Source organism: Equus quagga, chromosome 11, assembly GCF_021613505.1.
Source record: "Equus quagga isolate Etosha38 chromosome 11, UCLA_HA_Equagga_1.0, whole genome shotgun sequence".
In the NCBI taxonomy this organism is placed as follows: domain Eukaryota; kingdom Metazoa; phylum Chordata; class Mammalia; order Perissodactyla; family Equidae; genus Equus; species Equus quagga.
This window is the reverse complement of record NC_060277.1, coordinates 92,068,948-92,093,174: the sequence shown is the minus strand read 5'-3', so window position 1 is coordinate 92,093,174 and position 24,227 is coordinate 92,068,948. Positions and strand designations below refer to the sequence as shown.

General features: G+C 53.7%; 2 protein-coding genes and 1 long non-coding RNA gene across 10 annotated transcripts in view; 1 reads left to right on the top strand and 2 right to left on the bottom strand.

The window, feature by feature from the left end:
• Positions 1-2,561: 2,561 nt before the first annotated feature.
• On the bottom strand, positions 2,562-4,897 carry HOXB2 (homeobox B2). Its single transcript, XM_046677196.1, has 2 exons — positions 4,324-4,897; positions 2,562-3,580 (listed from the first exon to the last, which is right to left on the bottom strand). The coding sequence occupies exons 1-2, from the start codon at positions 4,706-4,708 to the stop codon at positions 2,907-2,909; spliced, it is 1,059 nt and encodes a 352-aa protein (XP_046533152.1). The 5' UTR covers positions 4,709-4,897; the 3' UTR covers positions 2,562-2,906.
• Positions 4,898-9,843: 4,946 nt separating this feature from the next.
• Positions 9,844-10,870, top strand: LOC124247677 (uncharacterized). Of its 2 annotated transcripts, none has more exons than XR_006890789.1 (3): positions 9,844-9,983; positions 10,148-10,198; positions 10,737-10,870. It is a non-coding gene; the product is annotated as an uncharacterized LOC124247677 (long non-coding RNA). The 2 variants fall into 2 exon arrangements; XR_006890788.1 differs by having other exon boundaries at positions 10,148-10,210; positions 10,737-10,863.
• Positions 9,977-24,227, bottom strand: part of HOXB3 (homeobox B3) — a 26,368-nt gene continuing 12,117 nt past the window's right edge. For 4 of the 7 annotated variants that reach the window (XM_046677188.1, XM_046677189.1, XM_046677190.1 and 1 more), the window contains 3 exons: positions 15,310-15,397; positions 11,829-12,423; positions 9,977-10,965 (listed from right to left, as the gene is read on the bottom strand). In XM_046677188.1, coding sequence (XP_046533144.1) covers positions 10,142-10,965; positions 11,829-12,276 — 1,272 coding nt within the window. In that variant the 5' untranslated portion in view covers positions 12,277-12,423; positions 15,310-15,397 and the 3' untranslated portion in view covers positions 9,977-10,141. Of the gene's footprint in view, positions 10,966-11,828; positions 15,398-23,631; positions 24,123-24,227 lie in introns of those variants that run through there. The other 3 variants (XM_046677193.1, XM_046677194.1, XM_046677191.1) reach the window with 3 other exon arrangements.

Sequence of the window (24,227 nt, the reverse complement as noted above, 5' to 3'; positions counted from 1 at the left end):
CAGGGGCCAGGTAAAGTGGGTCAAAAATTCTTAAGCATGAAAGGAAGGCAGGAAGCAAGGTACTGCAGTATCTGGCAGTACTTCTCAAACTTTAATGTTGCCTATAAATTACGTGGAGATCTGTTAACCTGAGATTTTGATTCAGTAGGTTTGGAGTGGAGCCTAAGATTCTGCATTTCTAACTGGCTCACAGGTAGTGCTCTGCTGCTGGTCCATGGAGCAGTAAGGCTCTCAAAGAACTGGAGCCTCTGAGGCCCCTGGGTATTGCAGACCAAGCCATGATCCCAGCATGTGAATTCTCTCCAGCAGAGCGGACCCCACATTTTTGGCATTGATGAAGGGTGCTCTGCTTTTGACCAAAGAAAGTTGGAAGGTAGGCAATTAGCAAGATCCTTCTGGTATTCTTGATCTTTGTAACAACCAGCTATAGCTGAAAGAGCATTTTTAATTAGACCAAATTATCCAGTTTGGCTGTCCATAGAAATCAAAGCCCCAGCTGAAATGTCTGTATCATTTTGTTAGTGTAGAGATGGCTATGTGCTGTGATTTTTAAGATGTTAAACACTGCCTCTGGGCATATTTTATGGAGAAATAAACACCCAGCCCAATGAGATGTATAGTGTGGTTTTAATATATTGTATATTCACTTATTTATGGGGAAAATAAACACACAAGCCAATAAGCTGTGTATTATTACTTTAATATATTGAATTTATTTCTTACCTATATATTTTATGAGGGAAAATAAACTAATAAGATACACAATATTATTATAATAACACATCTAATTGTTCTATATTAATTTATTTATGAAAGAAATGAGTGCAATTTAACATGACATAAGATTATTTAATGCAGGAGATGAATTCTATATTAAGACAGTTTAAGGGATTAAATTCCAGCTGAATAAAATGTGTGGACTTTCCACACTGAGGGACCAGTTAAAAAATATGCTGGGGCCTGTCTAGTCCTACGTGTTACGACCTATGCTGGCTCCTGGCTTTTCCTGACAGTTGTTGTCTCTCGGTGCCTGGTACTCCAAGTTTCTGTCCTGCTGGTCCAGGGGGAAGTCTGGGAGGCCCAGGAAATAAACTGCTTTGAGAGAAGGGCAGCATCTGCCGGGGAGGTAGCCTGGCGGTGTCTGTTTCTGAGCCGGAGAAATATTAAATAAACCTAAGCAGGATGGATGGCTTTCCAGGGCCCTTTAAATCTCCACGTTCCCCAGAACAAACCAGGAGGCAGATGGGGGAGATCGATGCTTGCTTCCCGCTTACCAGGTTTGCAAGGAGCCAGGCAGGGTGCAATTGGGGCTAGGAGACAGTGTTGAGATGGCAAATGAAGTTGTTGGTGAAGACAGGTAGGTTTGCATTTGGAGTAAGCTCTGGCAGGGCTTCAAATCCCAGAGCGAAGATCAAAAGTCAGACTCGGCGAGGCAGACCCGGGCCTGCAGAGCCGCCGCTCGCCCCCTCCCCTTCCCACCCCGCGCGGACTTTCCGTCCATCTCGCGGCCTCAGCATCCGTTGGGCTCATTTTTTAAACAAAAAGAAAAACTAAAAGGAGGCTCCCTGGCTCCTTTTTTTTTTAATGTCGTCGGGAAGATCCGTAAAGGAGAAGGCGGGAGCGGAGACGGATGCCCGGGCTGGGCCCCGCGCGTCCAGAAGCGGCTGTCATGGCCGCCACAATCTCGTCGCTCGCCCTCCCAGCCGCGCGGCCCCAGCGCCATTTTGAGCATCTTCTTTGCTTCCCTGTCTCCCTCCCGCTCTCCTCGCTCCTCCTTCCCTCCCTGCAGGCCAAGCGCCTCCCAACGCCGCCCGGGCCTCCCTGGGCGTGTCGCCCCACCGTTCCTCGGCCGCTCTCCCAACCCCAGGAGCCCTAGGGTGACTGCGGGGTCAAAGAGCATTGGTGCCCGGCCTCCTTTCTTGCCCTCTTGGAGGCCAGTTACCATCCCGGACACCAGGCCATGCTTCCAGAGAAAACCCCACGACCCCCACTCCACTCCTTGGCCCGGCCCATGTCCCCAGGCTTCTTCGCATCCCCAGGTTTCCTGCCTTGGGGGGCAAAAAGCTCCTCCACCCCGCTTGGGGCACTGAAGCGAGAAGCCTGGGAAACCCTAGGGTCCCTCCCAATTCAGCTGAACCTCGGCGCCCCGCGCCACGGCTCCAAAGCCTGTCCCCAGGCCGCCTCTCCTTGCACCTTCTTCCGTTGGCAGCACAGCCTCTCCCTCCTCCCGCCCACCTTTCTGTCTAAGCAGAGGCCCGGGAACACCCGCGCAGGGCCAAAGGCCGTCTGTTAGGGGCTGGCGAGGTGACGGAACTTCCAGCAAACTCCAGACTCTTTCTAGAGCTGCGGGCGGAGAAGCGGCGGCCATCTAGGGCCGCTTTTGTACCAGCCGGACTTAGCCGGCCCGAGGCCAGACAAACGTCGCGCAGGTCCTGAGGGAGGGCCGGCCCAGGGGATGCGGCGACAGGGGCTGGGTCCCAACACAAACACTCGTTTTTGTATTATAAAGACATTTATTTAATCTATGAAAATAATGTACAATAAATACTTTTCCATTTTCCTATTATTAAAGAATTTTAATAAATAATCTACCGTCTAAAACAAACAAAAAAAGGAGGAAAATAGGTTCCTCTAATTCTTTTTTAAGAAAGTCCCCCCTAAAGTTTATTCCTGAGATTTCGTTGGAAGGAGTCTACCAAACGGAATTTTTCCGTTTTGATTTTTAAAAGACGCCCGAGTGACCAATATTTTAGAGAGAAGAAATGAAGTGGGTTAAACACTAATTCAATAATACCTGAATTGTAGCAAAAAACAAAGTCTAAAAGACTTGGGGGGGGGGGGCCTCGGGTTTTCCAGCAGACAGCCCAGGGGACCGGGGGTGGAAAGGGCCGGGAGCACGAAGCGGGTCAGGGGAACTGCAGGTCGATGGCACAGAGGGTGCTGGTGAAGAAGTCCAGCTCTTCCTCGGAAAAGGGAACCGGGCTGTTGAGCGAGCCTTGTAGGCTGGGGGAGAAGCCTCCGGACAGCTGGAGACAGGAATCGGCCGCGAAGAAGTCGAGGTCGGGCAGGAAAGGCGAGTCCTGCCGCTCCGGGCAGGCGTCTTTCGGCAGCGGCTCGGGCTCCAGCCCGCCGGCCCGGCGCAGGGCGCAGCCGGGGCTCGGCGCAGCCGCGTCCTCCACGCGAGAGGCCAAAGGCAGGGGGCCCGGGGGACGCGGCGCGACCTCGGGCGGGTGAGAGCAGGCGTCCCGCGCCGCCCGCGAGGCGGAGTGGCAGCCGGGGCTGGCCACGGGCTCGTCGGCCGGCTCGCCGCTGTCCTCCAGGGCTCCTGGGCAGGCTGGCTCCCCGTCGGGCGGCTCTCGGTGCTGCGTCTGCCGCTTGTGCTTCATGCGCCGGTTCTGGAACCAGACTTTGACCTGCCTCTCGGTGAGGTCCAGCAAGGCCGCGATCTCGACGCGGCGCGGCCGGCACAGGTACTTGTTAAAGTGGAATTCCTTCTCCAGCTCCAGCAGCTGCGTGTTGGTGTAAGCCGTGCGCAGCCTGCGCGCCCCGCCGCCGGCAGCCTCCGGCACTGCCGGGCCATCTGCAGGGAAAGCAGGCTCGGAGTCAGAGCGGGCCGTGTCCTCGGGCCAACCTTAGTTTAGCCGAAATAAAGACGACTACATCTGCCAAAAACAATTTCAGCAGTAACCCCCCGCCTTCTCGCCTACCCAGGCAGCTCGCTCTCCGTTCTTTCCCGTCTCCCTCTCGCCGGCAGACCCAGACCAGGGCAGGGCAAAGCATTCAGAGAGCCGCCCACGGCCCACGCAGGGGGTAGGGAGCGGCTCCTCTTCGCCCCCAGAACCTCAGAGCCCCCCTCCCAAGTCCTCCGAGTGCACCTCTCAATTCAGCACTTTCCAACTCAACCCGAGGAGAGGGCTCATAAAGATTGTTTCCCACCCCTTTTCCTCCCAGCTCTCAAATTCCTCCTCTTGTCTTGGAGCTGGGGAAGATGGGACTGAATGAAGCTTTTCCTGCCCCTAGACTCAACCCCAGCAACAACACATTCACTCCTCCACTCAGATAAAGGTGAAAACCTCCATCGAATCCTTTTCTTCTAGTAGAGAAAAAGCTCTTCCCCAGCCAACTTCCAAAAGCTGCTGTAAGGAAAAAAAAATGCTGGCAGCGACCAGGCCTGAACCCCAGCGGTATATACTGCTTCCTCGTCCCTGGAATCGACAAGGGCAAGGAACCCCAATAGGCTAGCCACCTTTTCTACCTCCCTCATCGATCTTTCTACCCCCTCTTCCAGCTGCCCCTCACCCCACGCCTACCCCGCTTACCGACCTGCTGGCGATCCGACCCCGGAGGCCGGGACGGAAGAGGCGGCCGGAGGAGACGTGGCGGATTGGCTGGGTTTCTTGGCGAATTTCTTCTCTTTCATCCAAGGGAACTCGGGGGCCAGAGGGGCGGCGGGGAGCGGCGGCGGCGGCGGCGGCAGAGCGGGCCCATCTTCGGCTCGCTTTTGGCTCCCGGGTCTCTGAAGGGTGGAGGCGCCGGGCTGGAGACTGGGGAAGGTTTGCTCGAAAGGAGGAGGAGGAGGAATTAATGTCGACTCCTTGATTGATGAAGTTTGAAATGTCTCCAAGACAGCGGGGAAGGAAGTCAGACACTCGGCGAGCGATGGCTGGCTGTTTATAAACCCAATCTCCCTCTCAAATTCAAAATTCATGGCTTTCAATGGTGGGGGAGGGGGCCTGCTGGGGGGGCGTCAGGAGGGAGGATCGGAAGGGACCCCCCCTCCTGCCCCCCCCAGGTTTATATGATGGAGCGATTTTGGGAGGAGGGATTTTGCGCTTTCTCTCTCTTTTTTTTTTTTTTTTAATTTTGGGCCTTTATAATTGTATATTGCTGATAAATACAAGCGTATGGGGACTCTCTCTATTAAACCCAGGACTCCAGCGAAATTGCAGGGAATTCGTGGTCACGGGACTGGCCTTGGCCAATCGCTCGTCTGGGCCTAGTGGAAAACAGAGAGCATTATTTGCTTTAATTGATTCAAAAACTCTAGAGGACCACGACCTGGACACCAAGAGCCCCCTAGTCCTACACGCCTTCTCTCCAATGCCTCCCTTTCTCCAGAAAAACTAGAGGAACCTTTCCCTCATCCCCTTCAGAGGTTCTGGAAGCCCAAGAAACAAGAGAATCTAAGGGAAAAAATATTCCTCTTTTCCAAATATTTTTTATTTTTTAATACAGTAAATTAATGCTCTCTTTACATTCTCTTCCCCTCCCCCCCCCCCCCCCAAAAAAGGAAACCTGAGTGAGGATCTCACTGTGAGAGGAAGAGGTAGTAGAAAGAGGCTTCCACTCTTTGGGAAAGGTCAGTGTTAAGGTGTAATAAGTAAGAGAAGAGATTTACAATTATCAGTATCACTATCCCGCCCCAACCCCCAAAAGCAACAGATAAATCCCGGAAAATCGACAGGCACTCCCAGGCTGACACAGAGGAGTGAGATGGATGGTGAGGGGTCCTTTTGGGCCTCTGGCCTCCATAGCTGTGTGGTCTCAGTCCCTTCTCTGCCCAGGGTTTGCAGCTCTGCCCCTGCTCTATGTCCACCTGCCTTCCTCACCTGGAGGCATCTGCCCTCCTCTACCACACCTCCAGCAGGCAGGGTGTAAGATGCATATGCACTCATTCAAGCCTCAAGCCTGTATCTGCATGTATATCCAGGGACATGAACAACCACCAAGGTAGCCGCCAATTTAACTCTGAGCGCTCTCAAAGCTCAGGTCAATGTATGGGGGGAGGCCTTTTCCCCCCAGGACAAAGAGACTCCCCCACACACACTTTTTGCCATTGTGCTAGTAAAAAAAAAGAAATCCTTGGCAAGAAAGAATTCCTTGAACGTGGAAAGGGTGGAAATTACCACTGAGATGATATTCCACTTCTGGCACCTTGGGAAAAATTTTTTTTAATTTCTTTTGAGGAGACCACGTTTGTCTGAACTTTAGGGAGTGCTGTTAATTTACCGGAGGGAGGGGACACGAGACTCAGGGCCCCAAGCAATTGGTGGGAAACTAGATCTCAAAGCAGAAAATGAAAAGTCGATCTGGGGGAAGATTTTTAAATAAGTGGGTCAGAGGGACCGAGAGGAGATGAGGCGATCAATCTTAGCCCCCTGACAGCTCCCTCCGATGGCATCAAAGAATTTGGCTCTTTTGGAAAGCAGAGGGAACAGCCGAAATTCCACATCCCTTTAAAAGGCCTGGTGGTGGGGGGTGTTAGCAAAAGAGAAAGGTGATTCCGGGAGAGCGGGGAAACAGATGGGAAATGGGGACAGAGGGAAGGGCGCTAAGTTGGGTGGAAAGTTTGTCTGGAGAACTCCCACGGCTCTGGCCTCCCCTCCCCCTCCTGGCTCTCTGACGCCCAGCGAGGAGAAGGCTGGTTAGCAGAGAAATGGCAACTCAGCCCGGAGCTGGAACTGGAAACTTTCTGTCAATGTAACAGCCAGCCGCGTGGGTGGCGGTGAGTATTTAAAAACGACAGAGAAGTCTGAGGGGAAGGGTGGGGGTGGAAGAGAGCCAGGATGGAGAAAGGGGAGTTGGAGGTGGGGGCTGCAGGCTCTGGAGGGCTCAGAACAGAGAGAGCTGCTTTGAACTGGGCGAACTGGCCAGAGACGGTTGTGTCTGGTTCCAAAGCAAGCAAGTTTTGCCACTTGGAGGCGTGGATGGGGATGGGGATACGGGTGTGGGTGGGGTCGTGGGTGGGGGTGGACAGCGAAGAATCCGAATAGGAGTTGTCTGGAAGTTGTGCAGTGAGGCCTGAGAGAGGATTCTCCCTCGGGCCACCCCCTTGAGAAGCCCTGGAAGTTTTTTTCACAGCCTCTCCAGCTGGCTGCAGAGCCAAGCGCGCTCCTCTCGGAAACAACTCCGGGAGAGACTGTCCCTGCAGGAAATACAGCTTTCTCTAACCCTGCTGACAGATTTTACAGCCAGATTAGAGAACAGCAGAAAACTTGGGTGTGAAAAGGGGCCAAGAGAACCCTCCTTTCTGGAGACCGCTTCCCCGCCCCTCTGTTGTGCTGTGAGTCTTACAGCACAGATATTTTCCCCACGACTTTGGCTGCTTAGCTAGCGCCTGGAATCTCGCAGAGAGAAGGGTAGGGGACACCAGGCCAAGTCGGCCTTTATTTTTCTGGTTTGCAATGCCAGCGTCAAGCCAAACCTCTGGTTTTCGAACTGGAGCTAAATTCTCTCTCTTGGCCTACCTCTCTCCTACTAGATACATAATCCACCCACAGAGCCAAACATGGCGCTTCATCTAGTTACATCATTCAGAAAATGTTATTCAGGGAAGAGGAATAGAGAAAGACAGAAAGAAAAACCCTTGAGCGTTATTTGATCCCAAACTTTGCACGCTCTTATGCCTTTAAATTATAGGCTGACCCAATGCTAAATTGCTTGCTGCTTGAATGAGCGCAGTCCGCTTAAAATCTTACTTGGTGGTGGTGGTGGTGGTGAGGAGTAGGAGGGTGTAGAATTCAGGTTGCATTTTTATTGTTATTTATTGTTGCATAAAGACTGTAATTACTAACCTTGGACTGCCAGGATGCAACATAAAAATGAAAATGAGCCATCGCTTTAAGGCTGAGGGCCTGGAACGAGTCTCACCGACACTCCCCCCACCCAACCACCGCCATCACTACCGCCAAATATATGCTCCTAATTAAGCAGTGCGGGCGCATCGCTTACAATTAGAATTATGCAACTCTTCAGCAAGCAGCCCTCGCTTCTCTTTCAACGAATTAGCTCCATATTTCAGCCGCCCTGTCTCGTCGCTCTTATCGGCTCCAGCGACGCGGCGGTGACATTTCATCTTTGACAGACCCTCTCTATCCTCGCTCCAATGTGATAAAACTTTTATGGAACCACGACTGAGAAATGAAGTTTTCCCGAGGATCGTGGAAACAGAGGCGCATATTAGCCTGGGGACCATTTTATTTACGCGTGGATCCAGCAGCATCTCCCACCTCCTCCTCTCCCCTTTCCCTGGCGGGGAAATCAAATGCACCTCCTCTCCCTCCACCCCGAGTTTTATTTAGTGATTTAATTTCACTTTAGTTTTAAGGTTTGACCTGAGAAGTCTAGGCCTCAGATTTTTTTTTTTTTTTAGATTAATCATTTTCCTTTGTTTTCATTTTAGACCCAATGGTGGTTGGGCTTCGGGTCACGTGACGACTTCTTTGTAGCTCCGGAAGAGAACTGTGAAGTTTAGGTTGCCTGGAAGAAGCAGTAATCGGCCAGATTTTTTTGTTGATGGTGGAGAAGGGGGGGCGAGGAGGTTGTGGCCAAAGGAGCCAGGGGACAAAAGGTCAATGAATGAGAAAAACTAAGAGGCAAAGAAGCCAAACAGAAAGGCCCAAAGAAAGCACCCAAGAGTCCCTTTTCCCCAACTTGTTACTTGAATCTTAGCTAAAGAAGTTGGCAGAATGTTCCAGGCTCCTGTGAGTGAGAAAAACTATATAAACCTGAGACAGCAAGGGGGAGGTGAGGGCCTGGGCAGTGGACAAAAAGGCCAGGAGAGGGTCTTCAGTGTCCTTCTTCCCTCGGGGGAAGTCCGCAGTCAGTAGCCTCCCTCTGCTATCTAAATTGGACCACCAGGACAAGATAAAATTGATAACAGAAAGTTTATTCAAGAATTGTTTGACAGACAACCCTTTTAAGTAAGGAAAAAAGTAACTACGGAAGAACAAAGAAAGTTCCAAGAGGGAATTAACTCTAATTCTACAAATTCAGGACTATACAGTGACAATTAGGAGCTGAGTTCATGCCTTTTAGAACTAATTACAATTGCTCATAAGTACGAGGGTAACATAAATCTACAGCTCTTTTCTAGAGTACAATAATAACTAAAATAGCTGGTTTTACATGACAGGAAACACAACGTCCTTTATAACAAGTAAATACTAAAAAAAAGTACAATTTTTTCCTTTTTTCCCTCATATAAATACATAATGTAGGGGGATAAATAATACAAAAAAGAAAATATTTTAACAAGCTATAACCAATAAATATATATGAAAATGTTCACTAGAACACACGCTTTTTGAGCGATGCTGGACTCCTGCAGGCCCAGGCATCTCTCACAGTTGTTTTTATATCCATTAAAATGTAAACTCTAAGTGCAACAAAAGTGTCCTGTCAGGAGATTGAGCAAGGCGCAGGCCCAGCTGCAGCTCCTGCATGGGACAGACAGTTTGTTAAAATATACCCTGTTTTCACGTTAAGTCAAGAGAGCAACAGAAGAAAAGAAAAGTGTAGAACCTCGTGTCGCTGATTGCCTGCTGTGGAGAGAGGGCGATGGACCTGGAGCTGAGATGGGAGGCAGCAGAAGTGACAGAGCTTCAGTCCTGACGACTTGCCTGCCCTCACCTCCCAGGTTTTCCATAAAAGAAAAAAATATATATTTATAATATAGACAGCTCTGACTTTCAGGATCTCTCACCATCCCTGAGCCCTCTGGAATCTGTAATTGATGGGGGCAGCATATAGATATTAATATCGTAGAGCAGAAAAATACGAGGCTGGAAATGGAGGGAGTGCCCAAAAAACCTCAAATAGATGGGAGGAAATTTGAGGCTTCAGGGAAGTAGGAGGGGGTGGGGTTTTGTGCCCTTGGATTTGAAATGTGTTTTCTTACTTTTTTTAAAAGGAGAATTGAGGAAAAAAAATTCAAGATTTGGAGGCGTTACCTACAGAGATGGAAGGTAAGTTGGTTGGTGATGGCCTAGCCATCTTGTCTGTTTTTGAAAATGTGCTTCTCTATCTCCTCCTTCCTCTACCCCACTCTCCAGCGAGCATGGAATTCCAACGGGGTACTGCTGGAGCCCTAGGGTTGATGGGGTCATCTCCAATCTGCTGCGGATTTTTCTCCGACGGGTTGGCAGGCAGATGGAACAAGGGCTGGAGGACTTTAAAAAAGCAACTTCTCAGGCCAAGGGAGGGTAAGGAGCTCCAGGCCCGTTCTTCCCAGGAAGCTTGGCTACCTCCTTTTGGCCTATCTCTTTCAGACTTCCAGGCTGCCCCCCAGAGCTCCATAGCCCTTGCCTCTCCTGGCTCTCCCCACCCCCACGATCTCGCCCCTCCTGCCCTCCCTCTCCCATCACAGGTGTGTTAATTTGGGCGCTTCTTGGATTCTACCCTGAGGAGGAGGCGCATGGTGAGAGGAGAGGTCTGTGTAGGTGGGGTGTGGGTCGCAGGGTCCGTGGTGCTGGCTGGGGGCCATAGGGGGCGCCCCGTTGTAGTCCAGGTTCCCCGAAGGGTGGTGGGAAAGGTGGTTGAGGCCGTAGAGGGAGGGGCCGGCAGGGGGCGGCAGCGGATCCGCGTAGCCGCCCCCGCCCACGTACACTGGGCTGCCCTGCATGGTGGGCGTCCCGTAGGCGCCCCCGTTGGCTTGGAGGACGTGGGGCTCGTAATCGGGCGCCGGGGTCGGCGGGTACTTTTGCGGGGCGCCGCAGCCTTTGAGAGGGGGCTGGTAGTTGGAGGGCAGCGCGTAGGCATTCTGGTGGCCTTTGCCAAAGGCGGGCGGGGACGGGCTCTCGTAGCTGGGGGTCATGGCGTGTAAGGCGTTCATGAAGCCGGCCGTGGACTGCATGGGCTGCGGGGGGCTGCCGGCGGGGGACGGGCCCCCAGACGACGAGGCCAGGCCCTTGGCCTTCTGGTCCTTCTTGTACTTCATGCGCCGGTTCTGGAACCAGATCTTGATCTGCCGCTCGCTGAGGTTCAGCAGGTTGGCCATCTCCACGCGGCGCGGCCGGCACAGGTAGCGGTTGAAGTGGAACTCCTTCTCCAGCTCCACCAGCTGCGCGCTCGTGTACGCCGTCCGCGCCCGCTTGGACGCTGCCGACCCCGGGGGGCTCTTGTCCCCTCCCCCGCCGCCGCCGCCGCCGCCGCCCCCGCTGCCGCCGCCGCCTCCGCAGCCCTCCGCTGGATCCGCGGGGGAGGGGTGGGAAGGGGAGAAAATGAAATAAAAGATAATTACTGAACACGCCGAAATTGAATGCATCGTTTCTTAATAAATCCAGGCCTGGACTCGGAGCCCCCGCCGCCCTCCCCTTCCCGTCCCCGCCTCCTCCTCACTCACCCCCGAAGCGCACGCCCGTCGCATTAGCGGACACTCTATAATAGTGGCATTTATTAAGAGACCTGTTCTCCTCTCGCTGCCCCAGCTTATGAAAATTTGATCATGTCACGCAGACAGAGCCGCATGGCCATTTATTTAGGGCTGGGTTTTCTCGCGCCCGCTTCTCCCCCCGCCCCATCCCCAATTGTAGGTCTGGGAAGACACTCCCCCCACACACACCTCGTCCCGTCCTGTGGATAGGGTGGGTGGCTGGGGAGAACCCTAGGGGGAATCTGGACACTCGTGGGCAGGGCACGGAAATGTGGTGTGAAGAGACTGCCATGCCTGGAGGCCGGGACCCTGGGCCGCCCGAGCAATTGTGATTAATACCCACAGTAATCATACTTAATAATAATCAATCGTTGACGACTCTGCGTCTACTGGCAGCGTCTCCTGCCTCCGCAGCCTTGGAAGGGCTGAGGCCGAGCCCCTGGCCTTCTGGAGCTCTCAGAAGCTCAGGTGGAGGCGGCTGGAGGCAGAGGGTGTTGCCGGGGTCAGGGGTCATCAGGTGGTGGTGGGGGGGGGGGGGCCGAAATGCGCCACGGCCGCCGCCACCTAATATTGTTCCCAGGCCGCCGCCTGGGCGCCTAGGGGCTGGGTGCTAGAATAACAGTGACATTCCTGGCCCGGACAAAAGCTGACGAGGAGGTAGGCAGAGAGCGGGTACCTGTGCCGGGGGAGCTGTTTTTCACCTTGGACGTTTGCCTCGACTCTTTCATCCAGGGGAATATCTGTTTGGTGAGGGTGGAGTTGGAGCCAGGACCGCACTTGGGGGGGCCGCTTTTGCCGGGCCCGCCCCCGTTACTGCTGTTGCTAGTGGCACTGGTGGGTGCGGCGCTGGGCGGGGGCGAGCCGGGCGGGGCGGGCAGCGGCTCGGGGGCCAGGCCGGGCCTCATGCAGCTGCCGTTGAGCTCCTTGCTCTTGGCATGCGGGGCGGCGTTGCCCAGGGACTGCAGCGAGCACGCTGAGCGCTGGTAGTCGCCCTCCAGGTGCGTGGCGGCCTGGAAGGGGGGCTGGGGGGGAGCGTCGTAGCCGAAGCCATTGCTGCCAGGGTACGAGGAATAGCCTCCGAAGAGTGCGGCCGCGGCGTTGTCGTAGTAGGTGGCTTTCTGCATCGCTGGGCGAGGCCCGGGCAGTGGGTGGCAACTTGCAAGAGCCTGATACTCTCACGACCAGACATTGGCACCCCCGGGGGTCACGTGGCGCGCCGGACCCCCCCCCCCCCCGCCCCCCTCCTCCCGGGTCTGTTCGGAGCGGCTGACCTGCGGGGTGAGAGAAGAGACACAAGGGGGAGAAGAGGACTAGGGCACGAATCCATCTTACGGACTGAAAAGGGAACTGACATCAATAGTTTTGTCTTCTCCCCCACCTCAACATCTTCACAGCAGACGCTGAGCCCGCCTCCCTGACCTGAAATTTTTATTTCAACGTTTTAATTTTAAAGAAAAGGCCCACCAGTTTTTATTTCAACTTAACAAATGAGGACTCTACTCCCTTGGGGACTGCCTAAGTATAGAATCTTACTACTGCAGGGGCCATTGCTGCTCTCCTGCCGGGGCACTGGCCCCTGACCTCTCTTCCTCCCTCTCCCTTCCTCCCCCCACCCCCAATTCTGGGATAGGATGTCTTAAGGAGTGGGGGAGACCAGGAAACACCAAAACAAAAGCATCATCAGCACCCTCCTCTGAGCTGAGAGGCCTCTGCCTCCTTCCTTGTCTACCTAGGTCTCTGTCACCCCAGCAGAGTCTAGCCTGGAGAAAAAACAGGATGTCCGGAAGAGACAGGAGGGAGAAGCAAGTTGAGCAGAGAACCTGCTGTGTGAAGGGTCCTCTCCCTCCCCTCCCACCTCATGAAGACCACAGCAGCCTGACCTAGAAACTTCTTCAAAATTTTTAACCTCCAGAGCCAGCGGAACAGAGCCTCCTCCATGGCCCATGGTGCAGGTAGCACCGCCTCCGGTCTGAGTCTTTGCTCAGCCAAGTCTGGAACCCGGCAGCCAGCGGCCCTCATGGGCCCCCAAATGGAGCAGGATTGTTTCAATTTCCCTGACCAGTCTGGGTGGTGCTGTGACCATTTGGCCCAGGTCCCCTCCCCTTCATTTTTTTCATCAGACTTAATTTTTTCCCACCCTTTTCTTGACAGTCTGTTTCCTTTGATTTCTCCAAAAGAAGAAAGAAATTGGATAACTGCTGGACTTTTCTACCAAGAGATGGGAAAGCGCTTTCTAAAAGAGAAAAATTTTCCCTAGCAGAAAAGAAAGTCAACAAAGCAATCTGAACAGTATTATTCTCTGGGTTGAAAACAGGGTACCCCTGTTACCTGAAGTTCTCCAAGACAGAAAAAAAATCATTATTTTAATGCAGCCTTTTAAAAGTGTGCCAGAAAAATAAAGGTTCAAGCTGTCTTAGGATTTTGTGTATTTCTTCTGAAATTTCTGACTGCATGACCCCCCCATCTGTCTTCCCAAACCCCTCACCATCACTTTTCATAAAACTTCGACACTGACCCTCTCTCCTGACATGTGAGTTTGGACTACTTAAATCTCATTCAGCCCAGCTGGTTAACTCCAAAGAAAACTAGAAATAGGAAAATAAAATAAAAGGAGTAGGGGTGAAGGAAGTCCCTCCCACACATAAATTCCCTTCTTAATGGCACAGATTTATACTCAAAAGGGAGCTGGGGTAGCCCTGAGCTCCGATTGGTTTCTGGGAAGAATTTGTTTCTGAGAAATGCACATGGGTCTGCAAAGCAGCAGGTCCTTCCAGGGAGGAGCACTGGAGTTCAATTGACCAGGCTGACCCAATCCTTTTATTATTATTACCATTAGCCTCTGATGATTTAACCAAAATTAGCTTCGGAGCAGCCCTGGCTGAAGGGGGAATTAATTAACAGGCATCACTTGAGTTTGTTATTAATAGAAAGGAGAATGAAATAAAAACGTTGGAGGGGGTTGGCTGGCTGGGCCCTGGCTTTATTTAGTCTAAATGATTGTTACAGCAGTAATGATAATGATGATAATAATAATAATAAAACAATAATTTGACTAGACGCCTGGGGCCGAAATTCCTGTCGTTCCCCCTGCAATAAACCCGCAAACCATCGCAGGACCGAGGCCAGGCAAGTGTGGGAAGCGGAGAAGCCAGAGATGAGATAGGAAAGAATGGAGCCTCCGCCGGCGGCGAGACAGGGCCGGGAAGATCTGTGAACTGGGTGAGCCCCTGGCTGCCGCCGCCGGGCAGTCTCGACCGCTGCTGCCGCGGTGGCTGGCGACTAGCTATGCTGGCCCAAGGAGGCGAAGAGAAAGCGTTCAGGATGCTAAAACGGTTAGCGGCGGCAGGTTCCCAACACCCTGGCCTAGGGCCGAGCCCTAAGGGCGGCAGTAAGTTTGGGCGCTGGAGGTAACCGAATTAAAAGGCGCCTTAGCAACTCGGCTCCGGGACTTTGCCAGGCCGGCTGGGCTGGAGGGCGCAGAGGCCTGGCTGACGGGACAGTGAGAAGGCGGAAAGGTGCCGTGGGGGTCCGGGATCTGGGGATCCAGGAGAAGAGGGGGTGGGGAGCAGCTCTACCAAGCCAAACATGTCTATTTCCCTTGCCTCCATGTTGGAAAAATCCAGGCTCCATATGGCTTCTTGGGAGAGAGGGAGGGAGGGAGACGGTGGCTCCCGGCTTCCCCCCAGGGTCTCGCTGGAGAAGGGCGGTGAGCCACCCCAAGAACCCCACCTCTCCAGGCACACCCCCGGAAGAGCCGGGCAGAGTAACAATAGCTGGGGAAGCCCCGGGAGAGAGGATAGGCCACCTTCCAGGACTTAAAAAAAAAATTAATGGGAGGAAGAAAAAATAAAAGAACAAGAAAGGAAGAGAGAGAAATGTTAAGCTCTTCTTAGCAGCCGGGAATAAACTCAGCCCTGAATCTGGCTGTTGAAAGAAAAGAGGAGAAAAGGAGAGAAGCAGGAAGAGAGGGAGAGGGAAGAGAGGGAGGGAGGGAGAGAGAGAGAGAGGGAGAGAGAGAGAGAGAGAGTCGCTGCGTGGAAGGAAGCTTAAAGCTTGTGAACTCTTCTTGAACCGAGATTGGAGTCATATGGGCCATAAATCATTGAGACATACTCTCCGCCATTCACAAACTGATAGCCTATTTCAGTCCAGCTTACCTTAGCCACCGACGAGGGGAGAACAGGCAGACATAATATATATTCACATCGAGCCCCAGCGCGAGCGGCAGGCGAGAAATCTCCCCTCCTTGAAGGCAAAGGAAAAAAAGACCACTGTTTAAAGCTGCGTCGCCCCCCCCCCCCCCCAATAGCCACCCCGGCTGGGGAGCCCGAGGGGCAGACCGGCCGGAGGAGCCGCGCGGCGTCCGCTTCAATTCACTCGGCTTAGGAGCGGGGGTGCGCAGGAGGGAGGGGGTGGGGGAGCGGGAAAAAAATAGAAGACCGAAAGGTGCTCGGGCGGCTCAGCTCGCCGAGAATCCAGCTCCCGGCTCCGGCACGGCCAAGCCGCCACAGTGTGGTTGCCCTATAAGACTGGTACGCCCTACTCTCCGTAACAATGGCCTCTGCTTTTGCACAGGGAAAAAAAACCACACAGACACACACACTCACTCACTCACACACACACAAGCTCACACACACCCCCACCACTCCCCCTTTAGCAAGCTTAGATGCCTGATAAGGAGGGAAGGTGATGGTGGTGTTGGGGGAGGGGGGAACTTTTTAAATTCTCCCCCCCCCCCCCCCCCGCAAAAAAAAGTGGGAAAGGGAAGAAAGTAGAGGTTTTTTGTTTTGGGTTTGTTTTTTTTTTAAGAACAGGTACATTTTTAAATTGAGATTTTGTCCAGGGAGGAAGAGGAGAGCAGAGGAAAGGCACAGCCGGTGCAGTTCACAGCTCTCCCAGCCCCACTAGCAAACCATTATGCTAATTGAGAAGTGGCTGGGGAGGCCCAGTCAAAGGCACTGGCTTGCCTGGGGGTGGGGGTGCTGGGTGCCCCTCTGCACTCCTTCTCAGTGGGAACACGAGGAATTTCCTTTAAAGTAGTTTCACTCCTCTGGGACTGGTGGCTGGGTCTCCCGCCCTCTGGCTCTGGCTCCCTCCTTCTGAGTCTCCCAGTCTGTTTCTTCTCTCCCCGACACCCTCTCTATTCATCCTTTCTCCCGAAAATCTCCAGGCCCAGTTTCCAACCGGTAGGGGGGAAGGCCAGACCTCTTTTTTTTTTTTTTTTTTTTTTGAGAACAGACAACAAGCGGTGAGTGATTATTTAAAAAATCCAGACCATCTTGCAGGGGGAGGGGAGTTGAGGAGAGGGTGACAAAAGGAGGACCCTGTGTTTAGCTCGAGCTTCAGACACGGCCGGCAATAGAGAGGCTGTAAGAACTTCATGGAGAAGTTTCTGTTAAGATTCTCACCTCCGCATAGGCAGAAGGGGCTAAGAGGTGATAAGGACATTTGTACTTCTAAGAAGATGAGAAGAACTAGCAAAACAGCTTAATTTTACATGCACTGGCAGAAGAGACGGGGGATAGTTACTATTATTCAGAGCAAACCTGTTTGTTTCTCTTAGCGCTGCAAGATTTATGACTCTTGGCACAAGTGAGGAAGACTACAAAAGCTAAACTTTTCTTAGCGTGTGTGAGAAGGGCAGGAAAAGGCAAGGAGGCCTGTAGGAGGAAGACAGGAGCCAAGAATGTAGGTGTCTGCAATTCTGGGCCGGGGGTGGGGAAGAGCCATTCCCGGTGGGGAAAAAGACAAAAAGAGCACCAGGACACTTCCAAAAGCAGGAGTGTTTGCAACTCTGCCTAATTGCTGACTCCGGGCTTAGGGGATAAAATAGAAGGCAGTCTCTCTTTTCTACGAAGGCAGCTTGGAAAACTTGTCCTCTTAAGTTCGAGTAGACAGAGCCAGCCACTGCCCTGTGACCACCTGGTTAGAAAACTTGGCTTTTTCCTTCTCCCATCTGGATGCACCAGGAGAGATGGGACTGGGAGAACAAAGGTGAGAGATGGTTTCCAGCTATTATCTCCCCTCCAGGAGAGGGTGGCTATGTCTGGCAAAGCTTCCCTTATACCCTGTTGATCCCTAATTACAGGCTCTGCTTTGGGCTGAGAAAGTGTCCTAGTCTCTCAGGGAGAGGCCCCTGGCCTCCTCCGGTCCCTACTGCTTCCAGGCCCGCTAAGTCAGGCTTCCTGGGCTGCAGCAGCCAGTTTCCTGGGATCCTGCTGAACAGAGAGTGGGGAACCCGTGTGCTCCCTACCCTCCAGCAATAGGAACTGCATGTGATGTCCCCAGGAACCTACAGCCTCCCTAGAGAGTTGGTGACTGAGGGAAAGGGGGAAGAAAGGTGAGGATGGAGAGTGGGAGACATTTTTATGTATTTACTACTAGTATCAAGAAAAGAAAATGCCCAAGCTAGACCCAGTATTGGGGCTCAAGCCAGGACCCTCAAAGAGAGCCCTGAGGGCTGCCTGAGTGTGTAGCTGCAGGGGTCTGTCCTGAGATCTCTGGACCCTGGTTAGAGACCCACAGGGTTGGAGCCGGTGTAGCTTTGGGCCTGGTTGGGGGTCAGGGGCTTGGGCCAGGGCTTCCAGAGGTTGAAGGCAATCATTCCCTTTGAGTCTTTCCTCTCACTCCCCAAAATAAAGTCAAGAACGTAACTCAGACCCTCCACCTCTCCTAGCTGTTGCTACCACTGGCTAGAGAAGGACACTGTGAAATTGAGAGAAGAGGAGAACCTGGTCACTTGTAGGGCTGCACAGCTTTGCCTCAAGGAATAAAAAAAGAGCCCGGAGGGCACCCAGCCAGCTGCGGGCCTGCAAGGCCAGGCTGCAGGAGGATCCGGCCTGGAGCCCAGCCAAGGGTGGAGGAGTTTCCAGAGACAGTGATGGACCTCTCCCCTCTCAGAACCTCCTTGACTCCTTGTGGTCCCTTCAGGCTACACAAAGAGCTGGGGTGCAGCAGGGTGAGAGCAAAAAGGAGGACTGGGGAGCAAGAAAGCTAACCTGGAAAAAAATTTCAGAGGACATGCACCCCCAATTGTGGTAGGAAATGTTGTGGGAGCTTCTTAATCTTGGAAAACAGAGCCCATCTGAAATGCTGGGGAGGCAATGAGAGCCCAGTTTGGTTTCCTTCTTGCCTTTTTTCTTCCTTTCTCAGAGATTTCTGGCTGGCTGGTTGCCCCTGATTGGGGCTGGGAGGGTAGAGGGTAGATGGTAGAAGTGGCGGCCAGAGCGCGCCCATCTTGTCTGAGACATTGCTGCAGGCCAGGGACCTTTCAGACTTCAGGGGACAAAGGCGGGGCAGAGAGGAGCTTGGGGTGGGAGACTCCAGAGGGGTCTGAGGGAAAACTTGGGATCTGGAAAAAGAGGACCCGGAGGAGTTTTTCACCACTGACAGTGAAGTCATGATTCAGGAAGACTAGAGAGAGAAGAGGAGACAATTTCCTTCTGGATTCAAGGAGGGAAACTTGGACAACTAAGTGTGTGTGTGTGTGTGTGAGAGAGAGAGAGAGAGAGAGAGAGAAATTGAAAAAGCAAAAAATGAGAGAAAGATTGACACAGAGACCTTAGTGCAATCTAATAAATAGAAAAATTAATAATAAAGGTAAAAATTAGGGAAAATGTTCCCCTTCATAGACATTCTTTCCTCTGGGTTTCAGTTTCCACAGTCAGAGGACCCGCGCCGGCACTTCCCTCCCCCGCTCCTCCTCCACACCCGGGACCAGGAGACATGGAGCACTTTAAACCCCCTTGAGCCATCACTGACTGCCTACCCTTCCAGACTTTGGGGGGATCACGTCTGTTTCCCTCCTCCCCCCCAAAAAAAAAACCCCATCAAAGAGCAAACGAAAATTTTCCTCTCAACAATGACAAACTGGCTGACTCCTTTAAAATCGATTTCTGATATCAGCACTGGGGCCACCAAGGATCCTGCTCCCAGCGCAGCCGGCCCCAAATTCGTGTGGCCCGAATGGCTCCCTAAGACACTGGGACCTGGAGCCCCGGGCCAGACGTTTAGCGATCTGTTTCTTTCTAGTCCTGCCTGGGTTCTGGCTCCCACACACTTTTTCCAGCTTCACTGCCCAACTGTGTGGCCGCAGGAGAGTCGTGGAAAGTTCACACACGCATCTGAATCTCCATCTCTTCTTAAATGTTAATAAAGATTTCAAAGCTGGAGGTCGTAAACTGGGAATTGCTACCGAAGACTGCCTTTGGTCTTTGGATCCCCAGCCCCCACCTCTCTAAGATGCCTGGAGCGGGAGGGAACAAAGCGGCAGCAGGAAAGAGAAGATTCGGCGCCTCTGCAGAGGCCGGTGTAGACCCGGCTCAGCAGAAGCGGGATCGAAAAGAAGAAAAAGCTCGCTACTGTTGGAGAAGAAAAATCCAAGCTCTATTCTCCCTCCGTCCCAGGCGTCGGGACGCGAGAGGGATGCAGGAAAAAACGGGGCAGCTGCGAGGGTTTGCAAAGTCCGTCCACTCGGTGACCACGGAGGCCACGCCTGAACGCGCGGATGAGCGGATGGCGGCGCCAAGGGCCAGGTCGGGAGGGTCCGGAGTCACAGGCCGGCGGGCGCGGTGTGGGCGTATGAGCCCCTTTTGGATCAGGGGTCCCGCCTCATCTAGAAGCTCAGTCCTGGCCTGACAAACGCCACGCTGGCGGATGTTGAGACAAAAGTGGGCAGAGTGGAGAAGGCAAGATGGAGAGGGGCGAATCTTGGACAGCTTGGGGGTGGGGTTGCTGGGGAAGGGAGGGAGAAGCAAGCAAGAGAGGACCCGGGCCCAGCCCGCTGCGAGTGACTGCGCAGGTCCCTCCTGACAGATTGGATGTCTCTCTCCCAGTGACCTCTGTTTAGCAGACAATAACTCACCGGATTAATGACCAATCAGCGCAAAGCCTTCCGAGGTGCCTCCAAATATAAAACTCCAAAGTCAGAGTGGGAGAGGGCCAGAGTCTGGGCCCGCCAGCCCTTTTGTTTTTCTCTCTCTCAAAATAGGGTTTGGGGTGAGGCTTTAGGAAATGGATTATCTGGCCAGAGATTCTGATTTCCAAACCCAAAAGATGAAGTTGTTTCCCATCTCTTCCCACTTCCTCCCCCAGAACTCATATCCCTGACCACACTTCCCAAGGCAATCTGGGAACCTCCCCTCCCCTGCTGGCCTCCTCACATCCCTGATCCCACGAGAAATCTCCCTTCTCACAACCATGCAACTTCTGAGAAACCCCCATCCCTTTTGAATTTCACCTTCTCCCAGTTGGAGAAGATGGAAAATAAGAGCAAGAATAAAGAGGGCCGGGGTCACCCACCTTGCAGGCCTCCTGTCCTGGCTGCCCTGGGAGGAGACCTGGTATAGTGCGGTGGCACCCTTTGTGTGCCCTCTCCGAGAAAGAAAGGGTCCAAAGGCCCAGGGGTCAGGGTGAGGGTGGGGCAGGGGGGCTGCTGTCACAGAATCTAAATTCAGAAACCACAATTCAGTCCCTGGGCTGGGGTAGTAGGGACTTCAAATGCTGCATTCTGAACAACTCCAGCCTCAGCCAGGGTGCCTGGCATGGAAAGTGCCTTTCTCTGTGAGGCTGAGCCCTCCTTCCTTAGCCCCCATCCAAATGCCAATCCTACCCCAACCCAGCTAGCCAGCCCCCTTCCACTGCCTTCTATTGCCAGTGCTCTGGGCCTGGGCTTCTCCTCTGCTGAGAATAAGGACGCGTTCAGGAGGAGGAATGGTCCGGATTCCAATGGATTTCCTAGAGCCAGTTTGAGTAACCATCCACTTCTCTGTGCATATACAAACTCCCTATATACTGCAAATAAGCGTGCAGTGACACCCAGATGCCCTCAGAACCCCAAGATACACAAAGGAGCTGCTCCCAAGCAATAGAGAGTTACTCGAGGTCAGAGCTGGGGAGAACTCAGAGAGTGTCCTGTCCAACCCTGCCGTTGTTACAGATAGGGAAACTGAGGCCCAGAGCCAGGAAGTGATTTGTCTACTATAGTACTTGAGATTTCCTTTGGAGCCAGGAGGCTTGGATTCTAGGTGGTCCAGACTGGTTGTGTGCTCTGAAGCAGAGAACACCCTGGGCCTCAGTGTTCCCTTCTGTGAAGCCAGAGTGCAGGAAGGTGCACGCGCACGTGTGTGTGTGTGTGTGTGTGTGTGTGTGGGTGTGTGAGTGTCTGTGTGGAGGGGAGGGGAAGGGTTGGGCTAGATGATCTTCTGAGATCCATTTTTGGACTGACAGTTCGTGGTTCTCTGTAGGCTGATATAAAAGTGAGTGACGATAGCAGTAATAAACTGAGTTCAGACAATAATGGTCACCACTGAGACCAAATGCAGAATATTTCCTCTTGGGATTTAAATGCTTACACCCGCACTACTGAGTACCAATCCGACTCCTGGTCCTCCTTGCCTCCAGGGAGGCTCCTGGGCTGATTTTTACTGCTCTTCTGTGTATGCGTGTCGGGGAGGATTGTTCTCTACCTTTATTACCAAATCAAAACTGCTATTTTTGGACACAACAACCTGAGCAGTAAATAATTAATTTGTATAATTAAAGGAGGAAGGCTTCGACCTGGCAATTTTTAACCAGGAGTCAATGCACCCATTGTACCAGCCTGGCCTTCTCACCCAACCCCCAACTCTGCCCACATACCTACCAGCTTCCCCAGGGCCTCCCCCCTAGTTGGAGACCAGCCTTCCCAAGACGGCCAGCAGGGTTCACAGAGTCAGACTCTGCTCCCTCCCCAAGAGAGTTCCATTCACTGCTTTGCTCCCCCACAGAAATCAGTCGGCCTGCAGCTGCCCCTCGCAGCTTGCTTTCACTACCCCCTAAAGCTGTGCTGGGCTCCGGGTCCAGGCTCTCTCTGCTCCTGGGACACACGTAATCCACCTCCCCAGCTCAAGATGCCCCAACAATGCCGCGAGTTTGCATTTCAAGAAACTCCCATTAATATCAATTTACTTCACTGAAACCTCGGGTTCTTCATCAAGTTGATGATTTATGATAAAATCAATTAAATTACGGCCACTTAGGGCCCAGCCGCTTCCTCTCAGATTTCATTGGTGCGGGGCCCAAGTGTCTGGTGGAAAAATGCAAGTTTAGCTGGAGGCGAGGAAAGATAATTCTGTGGCTGAGAAAATTTAATGCAAAACAATTTCCAGGCAAAGCCGGGCGTCTGGACACAAATGCAAAAGCCACCAGTCGGCCTGCGGAAATAACTATCTGCGGGTCAAAATATTTTTCTCCCACCCCCATCATCCTGCATGGCTCCCTTGCTCTGTTCCCCTTTGTGCTCACTTGCCCCCTCCCAAGCAGAGACTTCGGGGGAATTTGAGCAGTAACGGTGGAACCCACGCCTGCCAAGGCCCAGCCTTAAACCATCATCTCCCCTACCACCTCAGGCCTTTTTCTCCTTTCTCCCTCCCCTCCCCATGCAGCCATGCTCAGTAATTCCTCAGTCTCCTATGGCAAAGTTAAAGGTTCAAAGTTAAGATGAGGTGGCGTGGGCAGATGGCGAAGAGAGGCCAGGGGCCAGGCCAAGTGGGCTCTGCTGCATATGGCTGTGGGAAGAAAGAAAGCACAGGAGGGAACAAGCCCTACCCATGGTGAGGGCACCGGCCAGCAAAGTGCCTCCAGAGCTGCCCCATCCCCGAATTCTAAGATCAGAGAACACTGAGTTTCCCACCTGGCTCCATGTGTGCCCATGCACAAAGCGATGGGCACCCGACAAACCCCACCTCCAGCACACATTCGCCCCAATGTAGGATGCACTCACACAGTACACAAACACACCTACATGTGTGCATGCTTGCACACTCTCCTTATACCTCACACAGACCCATCACATCCTGTGTCTGTGAGGGACAGTTCCCACCATCTCCCACACCTGGGAAAATAAATCCCAGGGAATCAACCTGGCATCGCCTCTCACTCCAAGAAGAGGGGCTTCTCCCGCCTCTGCTCTGTTTGGTTTTTGGTTTCCAGAGCAGGCATGGAGTAAACACACAGCTTCTCTGAAGCCATAAATCACCCTCTCTCCTACTTCTCAGTTTAACACCCGGCCTCAGCGCAACCCCTTGTAGTTTCAGCTTCAAATAGGGTGCTAGGTGCTAAAAGTCTCTGCCATGGTGGCAGCTGGACTGTGGAAGTAGAGCTGGCGTGTCCGCCCACCCCAGTGATGCCCCTCACAGCCCACAGTTTAACTCCCCTGGAAAACCCTCCATAGCCTCCAACACCCTTCCTGAGTGGGAGAGCTCCTGATCCCCTGACCGGGATCCTGTCCACCACTTTCCTCCACATTGCCCTGCACACCAGGACCCCTCTCTCACTTCAGCCCCCACCCGCCTCTTTAAGTTGCCCTCATCTTTGTCTTCCACATTTCGCATCCAGCCTCTCTCCTGACCCAAGAGAGGCCTGGGAACGGGGACGCAGCCACCCCTGCTCTGCACCCCGAGACGGGTCTTGGGCGCCCCAGCTCAGCCCGGTGCACTTACCTGTGCGCTCTCCCGCTAGGGCGCGGGCAGCGGCGAGCGGCCGGGAACGGGGGGCGCGCGGGAGCCGACGGCCAGGCCCGGGTCCCTGGGCCCCGGCTGGAGCGCCGCGACCGGCGGCATCGCGGTCATTCAGCCCCCGCAGCCCCGCAGCGGCCCGCCTGGCGAGGGGAGAGGCCCGGAAGCGCTCGCCCCCACCCCGCCCCCGCCCCCGCCCCCGGCTTTGTTCGGCTTTCGGGGCCGCGGGGCGGCAAGGCGCGCGCGGTGGCTGCGCTTGGGGCGCGGCCGGCGCCCCTTTCCGGAGAAGCGGGGGCTCCCCTCCGCTAGGGCCCGCGTGGGGCTGCGGGCCCGGCCCCGAGCTGCAGTCGGGCTTTGAGAGCTGGCCAAGTTGCCAGGCGAGAGGAGCGGAGACTGACAGGGCCACGGCGAGGCGCGGGGAGCGCCGGGGGCGCCATGGCGGAAGGCGGGCGCACGGGCGGCTCTTCAATGTCACCAGCGAAATGGGTTCCATATGTCCGGCCCGGCGGAGAAGGGAGGGGAAGGGAGAGAGTGAGTTCTGGGCAGGACAGGACGTGGTGGGGGGGGGGGGGGGGGGGGGG